Raw genomic sequence first — 21,039 nt, 5'->3', positions numbered from 1 at the left:
CCCCAGAGCCCAGGCCCGGGCAGCCCAAGACAGCCCAGCACCAGCCCGGGCTGCACAAGGCCGCAGAGAGCAGAGATTCATCCAACCGGCACTTCTCCATGGCACCGAGGCCACCGCGGGACAGACCCAGCACCCGGGCAGCCATGCGGGCACAGCTGCTCTTCAAAAAGTGATTTGTTATTTAATTAATAAAAAAAACTTTGCCCTTATTTTTGTCGGGCTTTTTCCCTTTTTGGGGGGAACTAAGAATGGCGGTCAGAGGGACAGAGGGGGCACCACCTCGATAAATCGCAGCCCCCAGTTCTGCTCTCCCCCTCAGAGCCCGGCGGCAAATATAGCAGGCAGTGGGCTAGTGGGCGCCTGTCCCCCTCTGCGGGGAGTTCTGCTCTGGGCTTCCCCGGGACGGTGATGGACGTTTCTGCCATTACGGAGCCAGGATGCACATTTCAAGTACTGCAATGGAATGGCTGCAGTGCTGCGCCAGCCAAGTGAGCGTGTCCAACACACAGGAACACCAGAAGTGACGCAACGCACTCCCTTTTAAATTGTGTGGTGACGTATGATCAGAGCGTAACAAATGGCTGCTCCCGGGCAGTGGGGCTCAGCTTGTATGTGGAAAAGGAGAGGTGCCCATTGAGTTCATCATGGCGGCCGTTTTTTTTCCAGACGGACCGGGAGGGGGCTCCTCAGTCCTAACAAGAGGCACCAGCATTATCTCTGCATTACACTGTTGGCAACACTGAGAGAGCGCTACCCCCAGTCTTGTAGAAGTTGACACATGCACTGCTGGGATCTTACAGATGTGCAGTTAGTCCAAAGTTCTTTCAGAGTGCTCAGTGACAGCAAAGGACACTAACCTTGAAGATTACCAGCAGTTCTGTCAAGGACTTTAAAAGCCACCCAGCTCCATTGTACTACTTGAATCCCACATGCTTTATTCACATTAAACTTCTCATTTTCCTTATTCTGGAATGCCGCTGTCTTCCTGAGAAAGTTTTTGCTTCTGGGGCACTCTGTTTTCAGTTTGCCTGAAGCAGTGGTCCTCTCAGAAATTCAGCAGTCCGTAGGTTTTACGGGATCTGAGCTCTGCCCCCTTCACCCCACACAGGCAACAGGGACCTCCCAACAGCCAGAAAGAAGCGACAAAGAGCCGAAACACTGCCTCTACACTGGCAGGGAAACTCGTTGAACCTCTTGTTTCTGCAAGCTCTCTGGCAAGTAAAGATGGTCCTTTCCATGACACGTTCACGTCTGCTGGCTCTTTGAAAGAGCAATAAAGTGACCTCATCACTTATTGGTTGATACAGACACATTTGAAATCATCTGCTTCCAAAAACCATTCCCTTGGTCACACCACCACCAGGACTGACAACCCTTTGGCTGGGCAAGACTAAAACAGGATATGGTGCCAGTGAGACGGGATCTTTTTCTGGGAGACCTCCCTGAAGATTCACGTCCTCAAATAAAAAGCCTATTTCCTGTAGTTTGGTACCTACTCTAAAGCAAAAGATTTTCATGCATGAGATCAGTAACATTCTTGCCCTCTGAGCATTCCTTACTCAATTAGATCTCCCTAAAGAAAGCTCACTTGACAGAATGAAATAGCATCACCTGGTCTCATGTAATTTTTTAATTAATGGAGGAAAATGAGGGCCATGGGAAGGGTTTATCCCCAACCTCAGTGTTTGCTTGGTGCATTCCTTCCTAGGAATATCTTGGGACTAGTTAAAGCCGCTTAAGAAATCCACCTCGCTCCCACAGGGATGGTAACCACCCTTAGCATGCACTGCAATTGCTTTAATGAAGTATAGCTACATCAGAGCATAGCATGAAGAAAAGCGGAGCAAAGTAGTATCGGCTGCTGATTTCCAGGAAAGCTTGGGTCGCTACACACTCCTTGATAAATTCCCGTGCGAAACACTGAAACTTGTAGAGAAGCTCTGCAGTCACAGCCAAAATCGGCACTTTTCTGAACAGGTTTTATCCCCTGTTTGTGTGACTTATAGTTAAAGATCCATTTCTTTCTAGACTATATAGCCAGAAAGCAGGGTAAAGAGGATTTGAGGTATTGATTTCAAACGTATGCAAAAGCATTTCTTTGTCAGTGATGGAATAAAAGGACACGGTCTTCTTTTGTAGCTCCAGCAAAACTCCAACCTTCAATGGTTTCTCCTTGTGTAATAAAGTTTCTTCATCTCTATGCCATGCTGACAGCTGCTTTTTGGGACCTAGCCATTCTACACACCAGGAATGCTCCGTTCTTCCTAATTTGTCCCTTTTACCAATCATTTCATGAGCAACTCCAACAGCCCATCCATTGCTGTCCTTGGTAATTACTTCCCAGTAGTGGCACCCAGCAGAGAAGCTCTGGGAACACATCGCTTGGCTGATGCAGAATCTGTTGGGTGATGGTTCATAACCAGTTGGGGAGCTGGAAACCATTACTGTCTTGTTCTGGGCTGTGATTGCTAAGCGCTCATATACTCTTGTGACATCAAAAGTCACATCAGCTGCCCCTAGAAGAGAGAAAGGAAAACATTCTCACTTGCAGGCAACAAGAAGAGAGATCAGATCAGTATTTCCACACATCCTAAATAACAGTAGATGTGCATCCTACTCAAGAACAGAAATGAAAACCAACGGCCATACAATAAACCTCAATCAAAGCTCAACCCTGCAAATCGGCAAGAATCCTTAACCAAACACTAATGACTGTATCCTGAGCATACTGAAACACTTAACAGACACAACTGAGGAAACATCCATGACAGACTCATGCACTCCAGTGGGAAGGTGAAGGTACTTGCCCACCCTACAGGAGGAATACTATTCCTAAGCACAATTTTATTAAAAAATTACACTTTTGCCAATAACTAATGGGATGCTTCCCTTAATAAAACTACCATAGTCATCTGTTCACTGGGACATGTTATTGCACATTTTATCAGAAAAAAAAAAATTTTTTGGTGTGTTTTCAGCTACAGCTGTAGTATTGTGTGTTGACTGTAAAAATAGTTCTGTAAAAATGATGCAGAATTCAAACAAATGGAGTCATTATGGCTTAAAACAGTAGACCAGTAAGGTGTGGTAACTGCCCATACACCAACTCAGACCCTGCAGCCAGCTCAAGCCACAACCTCCTTTTCATCTTGCGTATGCAGTCAGGTATAGCATTGCATTATGCTGCAGTATCTGATGAATTCATGGTAACTTCATTATGTTTCTATGCTTCAGGTAAACAGCCAGATCTCCTGCTGAATATTTGTAAGTACATTTTTCTTCAGCAAATCCAGAGTCTCATAGTCACTTGGATATTGTTACTGAAGAGTCACAGTGACTTGCATACTTACACTGAGAAAATTGGCTTGAAATCATTGGTTCTGGAATTTTAGCTGCAGACTCTGGAGATAATGAGCAGACACTTGTCTCCTGATATAAGTCTGGAGGTTGCACTAAAGACAAAAAAATTAAAGCATTAAGACACTTCTTCAAAGCGTACATAGGAAGTATTTATGCTTCCAAAGGAAAACGTACATAAAATAAACCTAGCTAGTGGTTAAAGTACAAACCAGAGAGTTGCTTTTTTGATTGTGTAAATTATCAAAGGATGTGTAGGCAAACATTTTTATCCAAACGTGTACACTGCTGCCCTAAGTGTGGTCAGAATGGAGCAGTCAGGAAAGCTGGATGGGTAAAGCAGTTGGATCTATGCAGATAAGCCAGTTTCTGGCATAAAAGTGTTTACAGTGTTCTTCATTTTTTTCTGAGTATCACGTGTTTCTTGTGTCCCTTTGCACGTGCATTTCATAAGCACAAAATAATTCTTTATTTTAATTGCTGACCAAAAAGCCTGACATTGAGCCCTACATATTTAAGGGCTGTTTCTAACTTTCTATGACATTGTAGTGCATATTGACAAGACTCATTTGCAGTCACTTTCTGGTGTAGCTACATAATACATCGGTTTCATCACGAAAGCCATCCTTAAAAGTTCCTGTCCCCACACTTCTGCCTACTGATTCCTTGGTTTTGCAAGTAAAAATGATTGGGGAGCAAAGCTGTAAACTCAACTGCTGAAATGATTGAGATAAGACAAACCCTGAGGGAAAAATATGATGAAGTATCTGGGGTTTTTGAGAACCAGTGCAGGTAGTATTGGAAAGAGTGGGAAGGGGAGGATCGCCCCTCAGTGGTAGTAGGATTTTAGGTCAGTCTGAAGTTGTTCTCAAAATGCTCAGAGGTCTTTCTACAGCAGAGGGATGGTGCTGGGAGGAGGAGAACTCCATAGCAAGGGCCATACCAGGTCTAAAGCTCTGCTTAGACACAGCTTTTGGTGGGAGGGAATTTTCTGTCTGCTCTTAGCAAACACTTCGCTGTTACATCACTGTGTATTTAGAAAAAAAATATTTAAATGGGTTACATTTCATTCTCCATTACTGATCTGCATGACAGTCAGTTCCTTTCTTTTGGGCTTCCATGAAAAAGTATAAAGTAACTATATTGTCTTCAAAACTGCAAGGGGTTTTATAATAATGACACACATGCACACCCGTTTTCTCTGAAGTTTTTGGGTTGTTTTCCAAAGTTGCAGGCCTGCTTGTTTGTAAGAATGGTTCTTTCATACAAATCTTTGCACAGCAGTCCAACCTCCCCACACAAGGGACTGAGTTGAGGGGGGTCACATGAAGGGCCCTGCTAGATCCACTCCCTCTGACAAAGAGACTTCAAAACAAGGAAAACACACCTGGTGGGAACCGCCGAGTGTACTTCTCCAAAAGTAAAATTTCCAACTTTCTCCTAAGATCTTCCACAGCAGTTTTGACACCATTAAGCTTCTCATAAAGTGTAATTTTAGTCATTGTTGAAGGTGAGCTTTTGTACCTCTGTCTCTCAGGTAAGTTACTCTAATAATGACATAAGAGAACCAAGGGGAAGATGTAAACAATAGCAGTTATTTCATCTAGCATGTCAGATTATATTATAAAGCCAGAGTGGAAAAACAGCAGTGATCCCTCTAAAATCTTATTCTTTGTATTGAGAGCTTCCTTTGGAGGATAGTTATCCGAGAGAACTAACCTGAAATCTTACAGAAAAGATGAAAGGATAGTTTATTCTTAATAAAAAGTAAAATAAATTGTTTTCCCCAAGAACACTAAGAATGGGAGTAATTTTTCTTATATATACACTACAATTTTCTGAAATATACAATATGTATACACAAACTTTCTCTTTTTAAACTTTCTTCTTTTTCTAGAACCCAAACCAAAAGTTTTAAAAAGCATTAGTATGAGTAGGGATAAGCCTCGTTTGCCTAAATTTACAAATTGTGGAAATCTACCTCTGAGCTTGTTCTCTCAGTCTGCCTTTACACTTTGTGGAAAGAAACAGGTGTTTTGAAGGCTTGACTAATCTCACTTGCAGGTAGGCGCTTCAAGTAGGGCAGATGACTCACATTCTCTAAAAGCGCCCGTTTCTCTTCATTGCCTAGAATGGGAGGCTGGATCAGATAGATGTACATAGTCACCCCAGGTAAATTCCAATGTACCTTGGCCCTGGAAGGCCACTTCTGCCTCCGGGCACTGTCACACCCCAGGAGCCCTACTCCAAATTCCTGATAGCTAATTTGCACGATTGGCATTGTTGTTTTCAGCATCAAAATGGGCTCTGCAGAATTGAAAGTGCTTTAACTGCTTCTTTTGAGAGCCCTTGACATATTTTCCCCAAAAAAGTTGTTAGAAAGTACTTAATAACTTTGTGAGTTCTTTAACTTGCATGCATATGTGTATATACATATTGTGGAAAATAAAAAGATAATAATTAAGTATCTTATCTTAACCTTAGATTTGACTCAGGACTAGATTTAAGCAATCCAGTCCCCACTTCAGCTCACCAACATCCTTGGAACAAACTGAGTTCTGAATTGCATCTCCAGCCTTTGCTAATATTCGTTCCCTCTGAATTTCTCACTTCCAAACTTTCCCTGGTAACGGCAAAGTCTGTGGACTGGTAGCATCGTCTCTAGTGAGAATAGGGCAGTAGGGACCTGAAAGTGCTCTGTACATTTTCAGCTACCCAAGACGTTGATCTTAAGAGTTTTTACTCATATTCTGCCACTTCCTTTCATCACTTACCATTTGGTCTTTGATGTCTGTGAGCTTGTTCACTTCACAACAGAGCTGGTGAATAGTCTCTTCAATTTTCTCTTGAGCTGCCTTTTGCTCTTGTTCAATGAACATCAGTGTGTTTCTTTCCTGTCTTTCAACATATTCCTTCATGCAACAGAAATCTTCAGTAATCTGGCTTTTGATCTGAGATGCATAGTCCTGAAAGGCAGAAAACATGGAGTTCATTGTGTTGGTTGAAAAGATGTGTGGAATATGAGAATCAACTACCCCATCTGATGTGCTCTTTGACTGACCCCTGCAGACCAGAAGCAGCTACCTTGGTTGAAAGGAATAAAATATATTTGACACTATCCTGCATTACCTGCAAGGAGATTTTGGGCATGTTAAGGATCTTGACTATTTTATGGCGAGCAGTCTCTCCTTGACAGCTTAGAAAGATCAGTATTCCCTCTTGATGATTTGCATTATGCATCTAAGAGTTCCAGAAACATTCAGGCTAATCCTGGGGTAGGCAGAAAAAGGCAACAATGCACAACTCCAATGGCCTTTGTGCCAGCAAAGACAGGAGTTAGTACAGCTGCTGCCACAGTTCACTCACATCAATAAAAACAGAGTTGACAGCAACAGTAGGAAACAAAAAGGCAGATCCTTGCTTGGGGCTGGAAGGCTATGCTGGAGTCAGTCACGTCTCCAGGTGGCAGTGGAAACAGAAGCTAACTGCAGGTAGTGAATGTACAATGTGTACCTTTGCTCTACTCAGATCTTTCCTCAAGAGGTGGATGGTCTCTGTAGTCATTTCTAGCTGCTTGGAGATGTCCCATATCTCTTCCTCCTTTCAAGAGACACATTGGACCATTTATCTACAGAACCCTCAAAGAAAGCATGACTAGGTTAAGCAGCAGGATAATAAAAATCCCTACATCATTGACATTAGTTAAGCACTGGACTGGTTGAGGAGAGATCTGGAAGACACAATTAATTCTGAGTGGGAATAATCTCAAGGAAGTCAACATGCAAGTCATCAATTACATGTTCAAATATAATTGTGAGCTTCAGCCCTTTGCTCAGCTGCAGAGACTGAAGTAGGCTTTTTAGACATATATGTGCTAAAATAATGACATTCAACAGATTCTTCTCATCTCCTCCAAGTTTGGGAGTTATTTTAAGCAGAGATCTGGATAATGAATCAGTCCCATTTTGTGCCATTCAGCTGGATGGAGCTGCAACACTGTATAATAAATGTTATGTGTCCTTTCAGGAGTCTCCAACATCATGCTGGTGCAATAACACCCAGCACAAAGAACAGTTAGTTATTACGCTCATACATCAGCTGAATGTGTACAGCCATTACTTCTTCTAATTCAGCTACATGGTCCTCAGTATATCAGACACCACCGATGAACCCCAAACACTGCTTTACCTAAACTGGTCTGCTCCACATCCAGATTGTTATGACAATACTAATATTAGGGTGTGAAATGCAAAACGGGTGGGGGGGTGGCAAAAAAGAAAGATAAAGTTCACTCAATCCCAGGTATGTCCCACGTTCATGACGCTGGTAAAACATTTAGAATTGTGGCAAGAGTTGTCCCGGGGGGTGCCGCGGGAAGGAGCCCCGGGCTGTCCCGGGAGGTGGCCCCGGTCGGAGCCCCGGGCTGTCCCGGGGGGTGGCCCCGGTCGGAGCCCCGGGCTGTCCCGGGGGGTGGCCCCAAGCTGCCTCCGGCCGTACCTTCTCCCCAAGTCGCCGCCCCGCCGAGCTCCCGTCGCTGCAGGGAACAGCTCCGGAGGGCTTCGGTTCATCCTCTGTTTCCAACTCTTCCTCCTTCACCTCCTGCGGGATTAAGCTCACCAAAGCGGCCAGCTCCCGGTTGGGCCGCAGGTCCTTCAGCTCGAAGCCTTCCCGGCAGAGCGGGCAGCCGGCGCGCTGCCTCCCCTCGCAGTACCGGACGATGCAGGGCCGGCAGAAGCTGTGGGTGCAGCCGGTGAGCCGCACCGGGTCCCTGAAGTACTGCAGGCAGCAAGTGCAGCTCAGCTCCACGGCGCTCAGGAGCTGCTCCAGGGCGACAGCAGCAGCCATGGCCCGGCCCGGCCCGGGGCGGGGCGGAGCGGAGCGGGCGACCGAGTTTCGTTTCCCCCGGGCGCCTCCTCCCGCCGGGAGAGCGCCAGGACAGCTCCCCCGGCCGGGAAGAAAGCCCAGCGCCGGCCCGGCTCTGCCTCTGCTGGCCACTGGGGCCGAGGATTTGGGGTGACTGGGCTGCAGAGCTCGGCGTGACCTGGCCTTGACTTTTATTCACTCTCTAAAGAAGTTGCTGCTGTCTGCACGATTTCATTTTCACAGGGAATTTCCCGGGTTTGTAACAAGTCACAGCAAAGTTGCTGACACAGCTGGTCCAGTGCCCCGTCCGGGAGAGCGAGCAACACAGCGCAGGGCGGCTCGCAGAGCCCTGTCCATGTGAAGATCAGGCTATGGGATGGACTGGGCTCTTCTGAGGTCATCCCAGGTTACTGAGCTCATCTCAAAATAACAATTAACATATGTCAAACCAAACGAAGACTGACATTGTTCCTTGTACAAGCCAGAAGGTTCTTTCTTTACCATCAATTTCAAGGGCTGCAGGACTACGCTGATAAAAAGATTTGCTGAGCCAGCATGTGAGCTAGAATGAATCAGGTTGTGTGGGGAGAGAGAGAGTGGGAACACAGGGAAGTTCCTAGGAGCATACCGGCAAGCAAAACTGCTGCAGGTTGCTCACAGCTGGATGGCAATGAACTGGCTGAGATGGGCAGAATGATGATCCAACTCAAACAATTCTTCTGCACTACTGGGGGAAGGGAGAGTTAATTTCACTAATCCCTGCAAGTATTGGCACTTCCTCATTTCTGCAGAAGAGGAGAACTATTCTGGCTATCTCAGACTGACTGGCAGCTGTCAGCAAAAGGTGGAAGCCTCAGCAGAAACTTAGTCTGCAAGACTTCCTTTTGACTTGCAAACTAAAGCTATCTGAAAAGAAGAATTAAAGATCTGAATGACTGGATGCTTGGTAGAACCAAATCTCCGTCTTGGTCCTGAGGCAAGAAAATACTCAGTGCACTGTATCAGCCAATGCAAACCTGCACCAATTCCTGCACAGAAGGGGTGTGAGTGGGACCTTATCAGGAGGTGCCACCCTCCCACTACCAGTGCTGGTCTTCATTCACTGAGTGTCTTCAAGCAATTTGTAGAAGACAACACTTTTAAAACTATGTTCTGCCTTTCAATGTTCAGATTAATCAAGCTCATTAAGCTTCAGATGTTTTTTAGGAGGAAAGACAGACCAGCATCCGTTTATCCTGTACTGATGATATGTTTGCTGGGGCACTATGTGAGGTTGCTTTGGAAAAATTTGGTCTTCACATGTTGGATTTGCCACTCATAAAAGTCAAACAGCAGAGACTGTTGAAAGCAAGGAGCTAGGAGTATTTGTCATCAGAGCGATTCCGTTACAGTATCCTCCACAATGCAGGCTTGACTTTTATTTTTTTACTGTGACAGAATACTAACACTGTAAAAGACATTAAACCCACTCTGTTGAAAACCATGTCCCTATCTGGACAGGAGCTGCAACCAGGTAAAGTGCAGCTGCCTAACTCTGCTCCTCCCTGAGAAGGACATCCAGCGACTCCAGCATGAATTGGTATCTTGGATCTATCCAACAGGACACCCTGCATCTTCCTGATAGGTGACAATACCTTTCCCTCTTGATTGCTGTCCCTATGTACTCATGTAACAGACAACCCCCTTCACTGGCAGGACACATGCCACTGGCTGGGTTGTCAGGTTCATCCTTCAGGATGTACAGGAGTCCTTCTGACATCAGACCAAGGCAAGAAAAGGAGGATCTGATCTAACAGCACCTGCAGGAGCCCTCATGGATGTGCATGCCAGTGCTTCTGGGGGCAGACTTTCTCCACTGACTTTGTTTTTTTTTCCATTAGACAACACTGGATGATTCATCCCTATATCAGGCTGGGAAGGCCTCCTCTGCTCAAAAGCAGAGAAGGGTAGGAAGAGAGAAGGCAATTCAAGCAAAGTTCCGCAGGGGCACAGATAATTTCTGAATATCTGGACTCCTTCTTGCTCATTTCTCCGTTGCCACCCTTCCTGTGCCTGTGTCTGTTGAAGAAAGAAGCCCTTTGCACTAAAGTCACCGCAGGGCCTTGAGCACCTTCCTTGCCAACAGAAAGAAGCCACAAAGCAGTGCTGAAACAGAGCCCAAGAAGTGCAGTTCACCAGAACTCAGCGCTAGTCTTAACCAGTCAAAGGCTGGGCGATGACTCCATTCAAGGCGTCTATCCACTCCCGCTGCTCCCTGTCGTTCTCACATATAAACACAAATTCTCTCATTGGCGTGACCACAGTGATCGCTGGTTTCCTCTTCTTCACACGGACTCCCTGGGGCAAGCCAGCTCGTACTTTGTATCCCTCATCCATCCTCCCAATAAAAACCTGGCCCTGTGCAAATGCATCCTAGAAGGAAGGAAGCAAAGATAGCCATTAGCTAGTGGACAGCGCAGTTCCACCAGACACTGTTCTATCCTTTGACATGGAGCAGGAACTGGGGATGTGTGAAGGGGACATCCATTTGCTGACAGGCAGCAGGAAACACCAGGGTTTTTTTAACACAAGTGTTCTCAGAAGGAGGAGGTAGGGAGCTATTCTTACAGAGCTGGTTGGTGGGTGTTCAGAAAGAGCTAGAAAGGATATTCTCGTGGCTAGAGCAGTGCTAGGAAGCAGGATCCTGGGGCTACCAAGCCTCTGCCATTGGCATATTGGTCATCTTGCCTAAGGTTACAGGCACAATAGCAACAGGGCTAAGAGAGAGTGGGCTATAAATGCTACAGGCAGTAGCAGCTACTTTTAAAAGACTTAAGATCTTCCTCTCAGCCACTGTAAGGACCAGAGTTCCCAACCAGCTCAGCTGCAGAGATCCATTCACAAGGGGAATGAGCTCTTGAGACTGTGCCTGCTTCAGTCTTGTGCTGGAAGAGCTGGATGAGAACAAACCCTTCTTCCCCACCAAACTTCATGAAGGGGCTAGTGCAATAGCAGAGAACCCTCCTCTTACCAGTGGATTTTTAAAGTACATCAGGTTCCTTTCTTGAGAATCCAGGCAGAACCAGCGCATCTTAAAGGCCTCCTTCTGCTGCAAGAAGAGGGTAGAAGTTCTTTAAAGACCAAGTCCCAACGGGGAGTTCAGCCCATTCCAGGCAGATCCCTGGACTGCTTAAATGACTCAGAGCTTGAGTTCAATTTCATTCATCCCTGTAACTGGTAACAGATGAGTCACTGTTGTTTGTGGCCCTCAGCTCTCTTCCCCAAAGGATTGTTGCTGAATACAAATCTCTAGCGTGAACCCAAGGAGAAGGCAGGGAAGTTTGGTTCTACCAGTGATCAAGTTACCAGGATTAAGAAAGTTGCAGCAAATGGATTACTTGAAAGCACTGCAGAGAACGATCCCTGGTCCAGTGGCAATAATGGAGAGCCTGCGATCAATTTCAGCATTTTGGTTTGGGGAGTTGTCCCAAGCATTGCAGGATGCACAATGGTAGGGACAAATGGTAGCTTTTTTAAAAAGTGCTAATTCCATCAGCTACACTCATTTGACCATTCCTTGAGCTATTTATTGCTCCGTGCTGAACTAAAGGGTCCTCTTCTAGGGCTCACTTCAGCTTGAGCAGAATTTAGGCCTCAGGAGAAAAAGACGCAATCTTTCATGCTTGTAGCTGCCAGTATTCTCTGTGCAAGTACCTGCAGGAAGATGTACAGGGGCACTAGCACTGAGCTGGGGCAGAACCCAGCATATTTAATATCAACATTTCACCACTGAACTTCTTAATGGGACTTTGGCTCATGGTTCATTCAGAGGACAGCAAGGCAAGAAGTGGCAGTTGTTCAAACAAAACCTCAGATCTTTATCCCCTCCTTCAACAGAGCCTGAAATCTCCCTCTCCTGTTCCAAGGAACAGTGCCCCAAATACTTTCCCACAAAAAACAAACCAAACCATAGGCTTCACTGCAAAGAATTTGCTCAATCGTACTTTGCTGCTATAAGCAGATGCGACTTATCTGCTACTGACTTTAAAAGAAACAGGGAAGTAAGGGAGTCAGCATGTGATGTTCTGTTCTAGCAGGAGCTGCAGTTCTAGAACTGCAGTTACCGGACACAGCAATCCATTTAATGTTGCATAACAGGACTTTGCACGTCCACTGCCAGCTAATCCATCTTGCCTACTCTTCAAGGAGGATTCTTCTTCCCAGTCTTATTTTCCACACAAAATAAAACATGATCCCAAAGAACACAACAGGTTTGAATATAATGTCTTTTAGCAACCCAGAAAGCATATAGTCACTCAACAAATCATTTACTAGTAAACATGATAGAATTATCAAATATTCTCCACCTGGCAGTACACAAACAGGATTATTCCATGTATGCACTTACTTTTGGTCCTGTTTTCTCCATATATCCTTCTTTGACGTAATTTCTTGTGATCCTGGGTATGAGCTAGAAGAACACAAACACATACATACAAAAAAAATGTCCGGCTCATTCAAGCTTGCTTTCCCGTTCTGTTTCTGTCAAAGCTAATAACGATCAATTTTGGCTTTGGGGGCATGGGGTTTTTTATGGTTGCTCAGTGAAGGGAAGTCTGAAATAAGGAAGAACATAAGATTTTTGAAAGATTACACTTCAAAAGGACCACATGGAGACTTTTTGGCCTTAAATGTTGACCACCTTTTTGCATGTTCTCCAGTATGGCCTTTCCTTCTACCTCTTCTGTCCATTCCCAAAGCCCATGTGCTGCTGTTTGAGTACCTGACTCTGGCAGAAGAAGTGAGAAAGTGTTTTCCCATGCTATGTTTGCATAGATTGCTTCAAGCTCTGTTCAGTTCTCACCTCAGGCTCAGGGAGAGTTGGAAAGGTTGTTCTGAGATAATGGTAACGCGCTGCCCGAATGGCATTGAACCAGTCAACAATCTCCTAGGGAAAACAGCAAATACAAACATAAAGACAAGAATAACAAGAAGGGGCAAGAGTGCTGCCTTTCCAAAATGCCTTTCTCTTTCCTTATGACCTCTTTGCAAAGAGGTACTTTCTCCCCAAGGGGCAGAGAGAGTCAGTGACTTGTCCCAGACACCTGAAAAACATTGAGCCTTCAAAATAATTTAAAAATGCCCCTCCAGGGAGGTCCCAGAAACTCTCAGCATGGACAGCCACCCAAGTCTGTGTACAAAGGCTTTTTCAGTTGATTCAGTCATGGATTGTTTAAAAACCTTTGTACCTGGAAAGACCTGAGAACTATGTCAAGGAAAGAAACAGAAATCTAACAAAATCCGCAGACATACTTCTTAAAATTATCATTGTTTGCTTGGAAATAATGCAGAACAACAGTATTTTCTATGTGTGTCAAGAAGGCTTTAAAGAATATAACTACAGAACTGTGTAAAACCATTAGACAGTTACCTTACAGAGATTTACATATGCGCTGCACTGAAGCCTTAAAACTACTCAGGGTGTGAAGCTGAACATATAGCCCAACAGAACAGGAGAAATATGTTATAGTTATTAGTGTCAAATTCTGCAACTTTTTATATTCTACAAGTCACAGTGACTTCAAATAAAACCAGATCCTGCAGGAACAGGGTATCTCTTCCAAAATATAGATCTAACATTTAAGCATCTTGCTTATTCCAAAATCTCTGTGGTATTCACCTTTCCACTTTCATGATAAACAAAAAGATTCCTTGTTTGACCATCTGTGTTGTATGTGATCTGCAGCCCATGAGCATGTTGGATTTTCTCTGTCTGGAACATTGCATTCAGATTCTCAATGCTGATAATGGCTTTTGGACCTCTGGACTGTGAAATGAAAAGCATCACTGTATTAAAGTGCTCTCAGGGAAGGTAACAGAGGACAGACTAGCTGTATGAGAATTATATTCCTACTGAAGAGAAAGCAGGCATCCTAACATATCTGAATACCAGATATACCTGAAAGAAAGCCTTAATTACATGCTACATAAAATCACTTACAACAAGTGACTCCCTTTCCTTGACAAATGCTGGGTGTCTCTGAGGGGGATGTGTCTGACTTGAAAGGGATGGGTTCTACCTCCAGCCTCATAGTTGGAGAACAATTAGCTACACTCTCCCACAGAAGGGAGACATATTGACAATAATGCTGAAGCAGTGGATGAGAGAATATTTTGGTAATATAAGAGGTAACAGCTGCTAACAGATCTCTCCTTCATCTTCCTATTCAACTGCAAGTATCCATTTCCTTTGTTCACTAAGCAAAAAGAGGCTGGAAGGTTAAGAAAAGGGATGAGGGAAGGGGCTAAATCCAAAAGAGCAATTGCCTAAGATATCACATATGTTAATGGGGAAACATCTGGGCTGCTCTAAACACAGGCTGGCCTGGCTGCAAAACTAGAAACAAAGCTATTTATGCTGGATTTTGCTGATGAAGAGCAGGGTCTGAGGACGGATGTTGACCAGCTACCTACAGAGAACTCTGGCTGAGGAACTCACTTCTTTGGTGTAGTACTTCAGCACCCCTTCCCTTGCTGATAGGAGAAACCGCCTCTTCTGGAACTGTCTGCTTTCCCGCCCACGCTTCCAGAGGAATCCTTCACGGCTACCTGCAGGTTGGACCAAGATAAGCAGAGAAGGGCAGCACAATAGTAGGACTGTTTATCTAAATGGTGATGTGGCACAGAGTTTCAAGTCTCTTCTCCATCTGAGAATTTTCACCTCATGAAAAAATCAGTGGAGAACCAGAGAACTGTAAGATCTGAATACATCCTTGCACTTGTCTAAGTGCCTTTTCTTAGAAGTTTCTTCTCAAAGTTAGACTCAAAGCAAGGCCTGCACATCCAACAGTTCAAATATGACAAACCAACCTTAAAGATCTTCAAAGTTGCAAACAGAACACTGTGCTGTTGGCCTTAAGGCTATCACCTTTTCCCTGACAACCCTAACTTTTACCTGCAGAACAAGGATCTTGGCAGATTCGGGTGGCAACAAAATCCTCACGCTCATATTTAGCTCTAATCCATTGCTCTCTTAAAACCCTGAAAGAGGAAAACATGGATAAAGCTGATCTGCCTCTACTCTATTTTCACCAACCAATCAAAGAGACCTGTAGAGGGAAGCAGTAGTTCAATAGCTGTAAAGGTCTGTATCAGTGAATACACCATCAACTTACAAGCAATCACAGGACTGGGGGATGTAATAGTAGGGAGGGACTTTCGCCTCATATTTAGCTTTGGCACAGAGATTTCCGTGCTTCTTCATAAACTGAAATACAAAAGAAATTACAGTTAGGTGTGCAACTACAAAATCAATACCATGTAATGAACACAAAATGAAACTTGTATCAAAGGGAGCACTGCACTTTTTGCTCAGCATTGCCATAACTCTCAGTGCATCTCTACATATGTTTATAAATTCCCCTTGGCACTGTAGTTTGCACTTTCTAGGTAGCTGAGCCTTTTTCAGTATATATCTGAACCAGATGGGAAGGAACACAAGATTACAGTTGTTGATTAAAAGAACAAAGGAAAATGAGGGGAAAAAGTATTTGTTTATGATCTCCCTGTACCTTCATCTCCTCCTAGACATTAACTGTGATTATATTATTAACACAATTCAATTGAAAGATGAGAGGCTGGACCAATATTTAAGAAGGGTATGTTGATTCTCGAATAGAGCATACTGTCTGGAAATATCTGTGGGCTTCTAAACCGCAGTAAGGAGTTGCTGCATGCTATAAAAAAATACACTGCGGGTTGTTAGAAACATAGTCACTTATCAGTGCAGTTTGATTGAGTAGGTCATAAAAAAACTCCTAAAGTTACCCACGGAGTTAACTTGGTTCTGTGTGGCTTTGCTCCTCTGTCCATGGGGGATGACGTAGGAATTACAAGGCAGAGGAGGTTATGATGAAATGTGGAGAAAAGTAAGTGAATTACTGCTTTTTCCGCTGTACCTCCATAAGATCGTTCTCCCAGAAGTCAAGCCGAAGGGATTTGACCCTGCTGATTTGAGAAAGATTGCGATGGATTCCAGAGCAATTTAAACAAATGAATATTCCAAGTTTGTAAGAAGCCCACTCTGGATCTAGATACAAACACAAAGAATGAAATAATACATGGGAAAAGGTACAGCCACTGGCAAGGGCAAAAAAAGCATATCTGATGCACAGCCCAGGTTTCACACTTAATACATCAAATCCCGCCCCATTGTTTATGGCTGTCACTTCACTGTATTCAGAGGAACAGCACCTGCTTTCCCCAATGAAGAATGCAGTCCCTGCCTTTGCAGGCTCTTTCACCAGCTACTTGTTTAAAAATTAATATGACTATGCAGGCAGCTGAGTAGTGATGTAAAAGCTCAGCTAATTATTAGTTCTGCATGGAAAACTGCTGTTGCTGAATTAACAATGGAAGGATGTTGCAGACAGTGAGTACGACAGAATACAACCACCCAGAGCGAGGACGCGAGTCCACTGCCCATGAGAGCTCCTGCTCTTGCCTGCTGCTGCATCCCCTGAAGCAGTCTTGACAGGTCAACGCTTAGAGGCGTTCTGAGTTCTCTGACATGACCATTTCCTTAGAGCACCATTTTCACCATGTCACTCTCTGCTTCCCCCTTATCACAGCAAACAGAAGCTACTTGACTTCTTCTCCCAGCTGCTGTAGGCTACCAATCGACTGCTCAGTCAGCGAGGGTGACGCCCACCTCAAATGAGCGCAGGGTGCCAGCCTGGTGTGGGCTTTCCAGCAGGCTCTTTGGTGCCTTTCTCTGCGCCAACCCCAGTGCAGAAACATCGTCATAGACTCCTGGAATGGTTTAGGTTGGAAGGGACCTTGAAGATCATGTAGTCCCAACCCCCGTGCCATGGGCAGGGACACCTCCCACCACACCAGGTTGCTCCAAGCCCCATCCAGCCTGGCCTTGAACACCTCCAGGGATGGGGCCTCAACAACCTCTCTGGGCAACCTGGGCCAGTGTCTCACCAGCCTCACAGTGAAAAATTTCTTCCAGATACCTAATCTAAATCTACCATCTTCCAGTTTGAAGCCATTCCCCCTCGTCCTAGCACTACACGCCCATGTAAAAAGTCCTTCCCCAGCTCTCCTGTAGGCCCCCTTTAGGTTCTGGAAGGCCGCTATGAGGTCTCCCTGGAGCCTTCTCTTCTCCGGGATGAACAACCCCAACTCTCGCAGCCTGTCCTCACAGCAGAGGGGCTCCAACCCTCGGAGTACCTCTGTGGCGCTCAGCACATTCCTCCCCCACCCCCTACCCCCCCAGACAGACAGCCACCCCACGCGCTCTGGCCTTGTGCACCGTCGCACCGTCTACAAATAACTCCGGGGAAGCTGCTGGGGCGCCGAGGCCACTTCCTCCCCCACGCCGTCCGCCCCTCGCCCCGCGGGGCTCCCGCCGCCGCTCCCGGCCCTGCCGCGCTTGGTGCAGCCGCCTTCTGGCAGCCCGGAGCCCGGCAGCCCCGCAGGGCCCACCTGAACGGCCGCCTCCGAGGGCGGGACAGCGGGGAAACCACCTGCTGCCGCCGCTGTGGTACCACGGAGCGAAAGGCGACGATGGGCCCCGCTTTCAGGAACTTGAGCGAAGAGACCGGCACGCCGGGAGGCTGACCGGGGATGGACAGAGGCCCGGCGGGCGGCACAGCCCTACCTGTCCCTCACTCACCCCCACTTTCCTGTCAGAAATGAGCCGGGCGGGCCCGGAGAGGGGACGAGGGGAGCGGAGCTGAGGGAGCTGCCGGTCGGAGCCCCCCTTACCTGGCTCCCCGCAGTCGGCGCAGCGGCCGTTCCCGGTGCCAGGGGCCCTCTGCAGCTCCAGCAGCAGAGTCTTGTTGCGGTCGCGGTCCATCATCGCCGCTCGGTGCCCGACACGGAGCTCTGCGGGACCCTCAGCTCCCGCAGGGAAATGAGGAACTGGAGAGCGGCCCCGGAGCGGCGGGGCGCCCCGTCCCCTCCCCTCCCCTCCCCTCCCGCGCCCCCGGGGCGGGCGCTGCTGGGCCGCCCCTCAGCCACCTCCTGGCGGCGGCTCCTCGGGCGGGGCCAACCCCGGGAGAGGGAACCGCCCGCCCCGGCCCCCGGGACGGCGTGAAGCGAGGCCGGGAGGGTCGGGTCCCGCGGCGGCCCCGCGCCACCGCCCGTTACGACGCGATGAGCCTTAAGCACCGAATGGAGGTAGGAGACGCGTTGGGCGCCAATAAATCGGGGGGGGGATCTGTCCTTCGCTTCAGAGGCCAGTCTGGCCCGAAGCGCGACAGAGGGGCCTCCGCTGAGGAGCTACGAGTTTCTGCTGTGAAAAGGGTAGGGAGGGACTCTTGGAGGAAATCGACAGGACGAGGGGGAACGGTTTTAAACTGGAAGAGGGGAGATTTACATTAGATATTAGGGAGAAATTCTTTACCCTGAGGGTGGTGAGCCCCTGGTGCAGGTTGCCCAGAGGAGCTGTGGCTGCCCCATCTCTGGAAGTGTTCCAGGCCAGGTTGGACGGGGCTTGGAGCAACCTGGGCTGGTGGAAGGTGTCCCTGCCCAGGGCAGGGCAGTTGGAATGAGATGATCTTTAAGGTACCTTCCAACCCAAACCATTCTGTGATCTTATGAAATTCATTACTGAACCCTGCTCCCAGGAGGAGGGCTCACCCATGCACCCACAGGTTCATCTCAACTCCACCTCAGGTTTGTCTCTAAAAAAATAATTTAAAAAAGCCCGCTGTGTAACAGAACAGCATCCATTACCCAGAGATGGCTCAAATCGTGGGGACACCAGATGGCAGGTAAGTCCCGCTCTGCCCCACAGAACTCTGCCGCCCTGCGAGGGCCCAGCACAGCGCCTGAGCAGCTTTGTGCCGCCAGGAAGAGCCCTGCCAGCATAACTCCACCCGGGGAGAACGGAGCATTTCAGGTTTTGCAAAACCTAACGAAAGCATCCCTCTTTCAAGATAAAGCCAAGGTCAAAAAGTCTGTGACTTAATATTTCAGCTTATCTAAGGAAAGAAAAAGACAAATGAGAAAAATTTCAGATGAGGGAAGGATTTTCAAGAAGGTTAATTAAATCGGAAATAGATGAAGAGGTTTTAAAATATTTTTAATTTTACTAGTTTCAGGCTAAGCTTAATTTGCATAGTTAACTTCCATTACTATAGTGCACTATAACATGCAGTTATTCTTCAGTAAAGTTTATGTGTAATCTTGTAAAAACACTGTGTAGTTACTTATTTTGCAGGCAACAAAATACTGTACTAGAGATGTATTCTGAGTTGAAAGTACTGACACATTTTTTCCATCTTTTTAGACACTAAATAGCATTGTGCCTTTTATTTATTTTTAAATATTGTGAAGTCATGAAATAGAGCAGCAGAATATCTGAAACGTTGAGTTTTTCATCTGCCTACATAAAATCTCTCTTTTCAGCACTTACCCTTTAAGAACTGTTGTATACTAGAATGTAAACACAGATTTAATTTTGCCCAGGGGTAATTTTCTTATTTTCTTACAAGCCACACATTGAAGCTCTTTTGCTAGCTTAATTTTTGTGTTGTCCTTAAAAATTCTGTAAAATATAAAAGATAATCTGTATGACATTTGTGAAATGATTATTTATATTCAAGACAACCTATAAACCCCCCACCAAAAAAAAAAAACCCACCAAAAAAACCCAGGCATTGGTGTGTAGCCCCATGATTTTTCTTACATTTTTCGTACTCAGATGGCTGAGCTTCAGCATCTCACTGCGACTTGCAAGGGACAAATCCTTCCCAGCCCTCCAGATACATCTTGCCCCGTTTCAGGGCTTTTACAGAGACTGAGACAGTCCTGCTCATAAAGGGATCCTTCCATCCTCCTACTTCTACTCGGCAATGGTATTAGTACACCGCACACTTGCAAGAACATGCCTAAGGCTTAACTGCTTTTTTCTGTATTACTCATGGGATTGTAGAACAATGGCAACTTCATTTGCATTCTAGAAAGTAATATTGGAACTTGAGATTTTAACAAGAACAATGTTTGTTGTTTTTTTATATTTAAATTGTTGCACACCTAGCAATAACTACTGCTTAAATAGGGTGTAGAGTCATTGTGAAACTCCAGGGATTTTCACTTCTAGTTTCACCGAATTCTTTGTTTAGGCAAGCATGGGTTTTGTCTTTTTCCTTTCCAAGTATATCAATCATTCTCAAGCTGCCCACAGCTGATTTTTACAGTAGTTGAAAAAGGACCCAAACCATTGCAGGAAAACATTTTGAATCAAAGGTAGGAGACTTCCACAGTACTGGGATGGATCTTTTGGAGCACTTCCTTTTAAGCCAAGTTAATCAAAACCAGTCCATCCCTCATAGAAACGTATGCTTTCTTCCAGCATACAAAAGATGCTTATAGTGGATGCATAAAATCACAAAGTTGCTAGTTTATCAGAGTTCAAACAAATAATCTCAAGTAGATTATCTTTAATTCAAACTAGTTTGAGTTGGTTTTATGTGGTAATTACACACAAGTATCTTATCAAGAAGTGAAATACTTGAATTCCACCTCACATTTTAGACACCATAGCCTGGAGATTCTATAAAAAAATTCTTAAGGCAATTGTTAGAAGCAGATAGTTAACTCCAAAAGGAGGTTAGGCTGTCTCCTATTGATTTCTACTATACATCTTCTATAATGCTTTATAGGGCCTGTTTCCAATTTATGTAGATCCGCCCTGTAATGTAGTTAGGTTGAGATTGCCTTTATAAAGCAGTGAACAGATACACTTTTACTTTGTTATTTAAAAATTTTTTGAAAGTTTTTATTTATTTTTACAAAAATGTACAGGAGTTGCTTAGACCATTGACA

At 45.6% G+C, this 21,039-nt stretch overlaps 2 protein-coding genes across 2 annotated transcripts; both read right to left on the bottom strand.

The window, feature by feature from the left end:
- Positions 1 to 1,620: 1,620 nt before the first annotated feature.
- Positions 1,621 to 8,206, bottom strand: RNF135 (ring finger protein 135). Its single transcript, XM_082492181.1, has 6 exons — positions 7,855 to 8,206; positions 6,871 to 6,957; positions 6,132 to 6,323; positions 4,745 to 4,904; positions 3,351 to 3,452; positions 1,621 to 2,516 (listed from the first exon to the last, which is right to left on the bottom strand). Exons 1-6 carry the CDS (start codon positions 8,200 to 8,202, stop codon positions 1,981 to 1,983), a joined length of 1,425 nt encoding a protein of 474 aa, XP_082348307.1. The 5' UTR covers positions 8,203 to 8,206; the 3' UTR covers positions 1,621 to 1,980.
- A 1,416-nt stretch (positions 8,207 to 9,622) lies between these two features.
- ADAP2 (ArfGAP with dual PH domains 2) lies at positions 9,623 to 18,104 on the bottom strand. Its single transcript, XM_082492409.1, has 10 exons — positions 17,974 to 18,104; positions 16,158 to 16,288; positions 15,375 to 15,466; positions 15,155 to 15,240; positions 14,699 to 14,808; positions 13,880 to 14,026; positions 13,064 to 13,147; positions 12,608 to 12,670; positions 11,231 to 11,308; positions 9,623 to 10,632 (listed from the first exon to the last, which is right to left on the bottom strand). Exons 1-10 carry the CDS (start codon positions 18,065 to 18,067, stop codon positions 10,414 to 10,416), a joined length of 1,104 nt encoding a protein of 367 aa, XP_082348535.1. The 5' UTR covers positions 18,068 to 18,104; the 3' UTR covers positions 9,623 to 10,413.
- Positions 18,105 to 21,039: the final 2,935 nt, after the last annotated feature.

This window comes from Vanellus vanellus (assembly GCF_965231255.1).
Source record: "Vanellus vanellus genome assembly, chromosome: 17".
NCBI lineage: Eukaryota > Metazoa > Chordata > Aves > Charadriiformes > Charadriidae > Vanellus > Vanellus vanellus.
This window is presented reverse-complemented; position numbering and strand designations above follow the sequence as displayed.

Coding starts and splice junctions, on each gene's coding strand:
- RNF135 (XM_082492181.1), bottom strand. CDS start 8,202: ATGGCTGCTGCTGTCGCCCTGGAGCAGCTCCTGAGCGCCGTGGAGCTG. Junction 3,453..4,744: donor CACTCGGCGGTTCCCACCAG/GTGTGTTTTCCT, acceptor TTTTGTCTTTAG/TGCAACCTCCAGACTTATAT. Junction 2,517..3,350: donor TTCAAGCCAATTTTCTCAGT/GTAAGTATGCAA, acceptor TCTCTCTTCTAG/GGGCAGCTGATGTGACTTTT.
- ADAP2 (XM_082492409.1), bottom strand. CDS start 18,067: ATGATGGACCGCGACCGCAACAAGACTCTGCTGCTGGAGCTGCAGAGG. Junction 11,309..12,607: donor TGGAGAAAACAGGACCAAAA/GTAAGTGCATAC, acceptor CTCTTCTTGCAG/CAGAAGGAGGCCTTTAAGAT. Junction 10,633..11,230: donor TGTACTTTAAAAATCCACTG/GTAAGAGGAGGG, acceptor CCTTCCTTCTAG/GATGCATTTGCACAGGGCCA.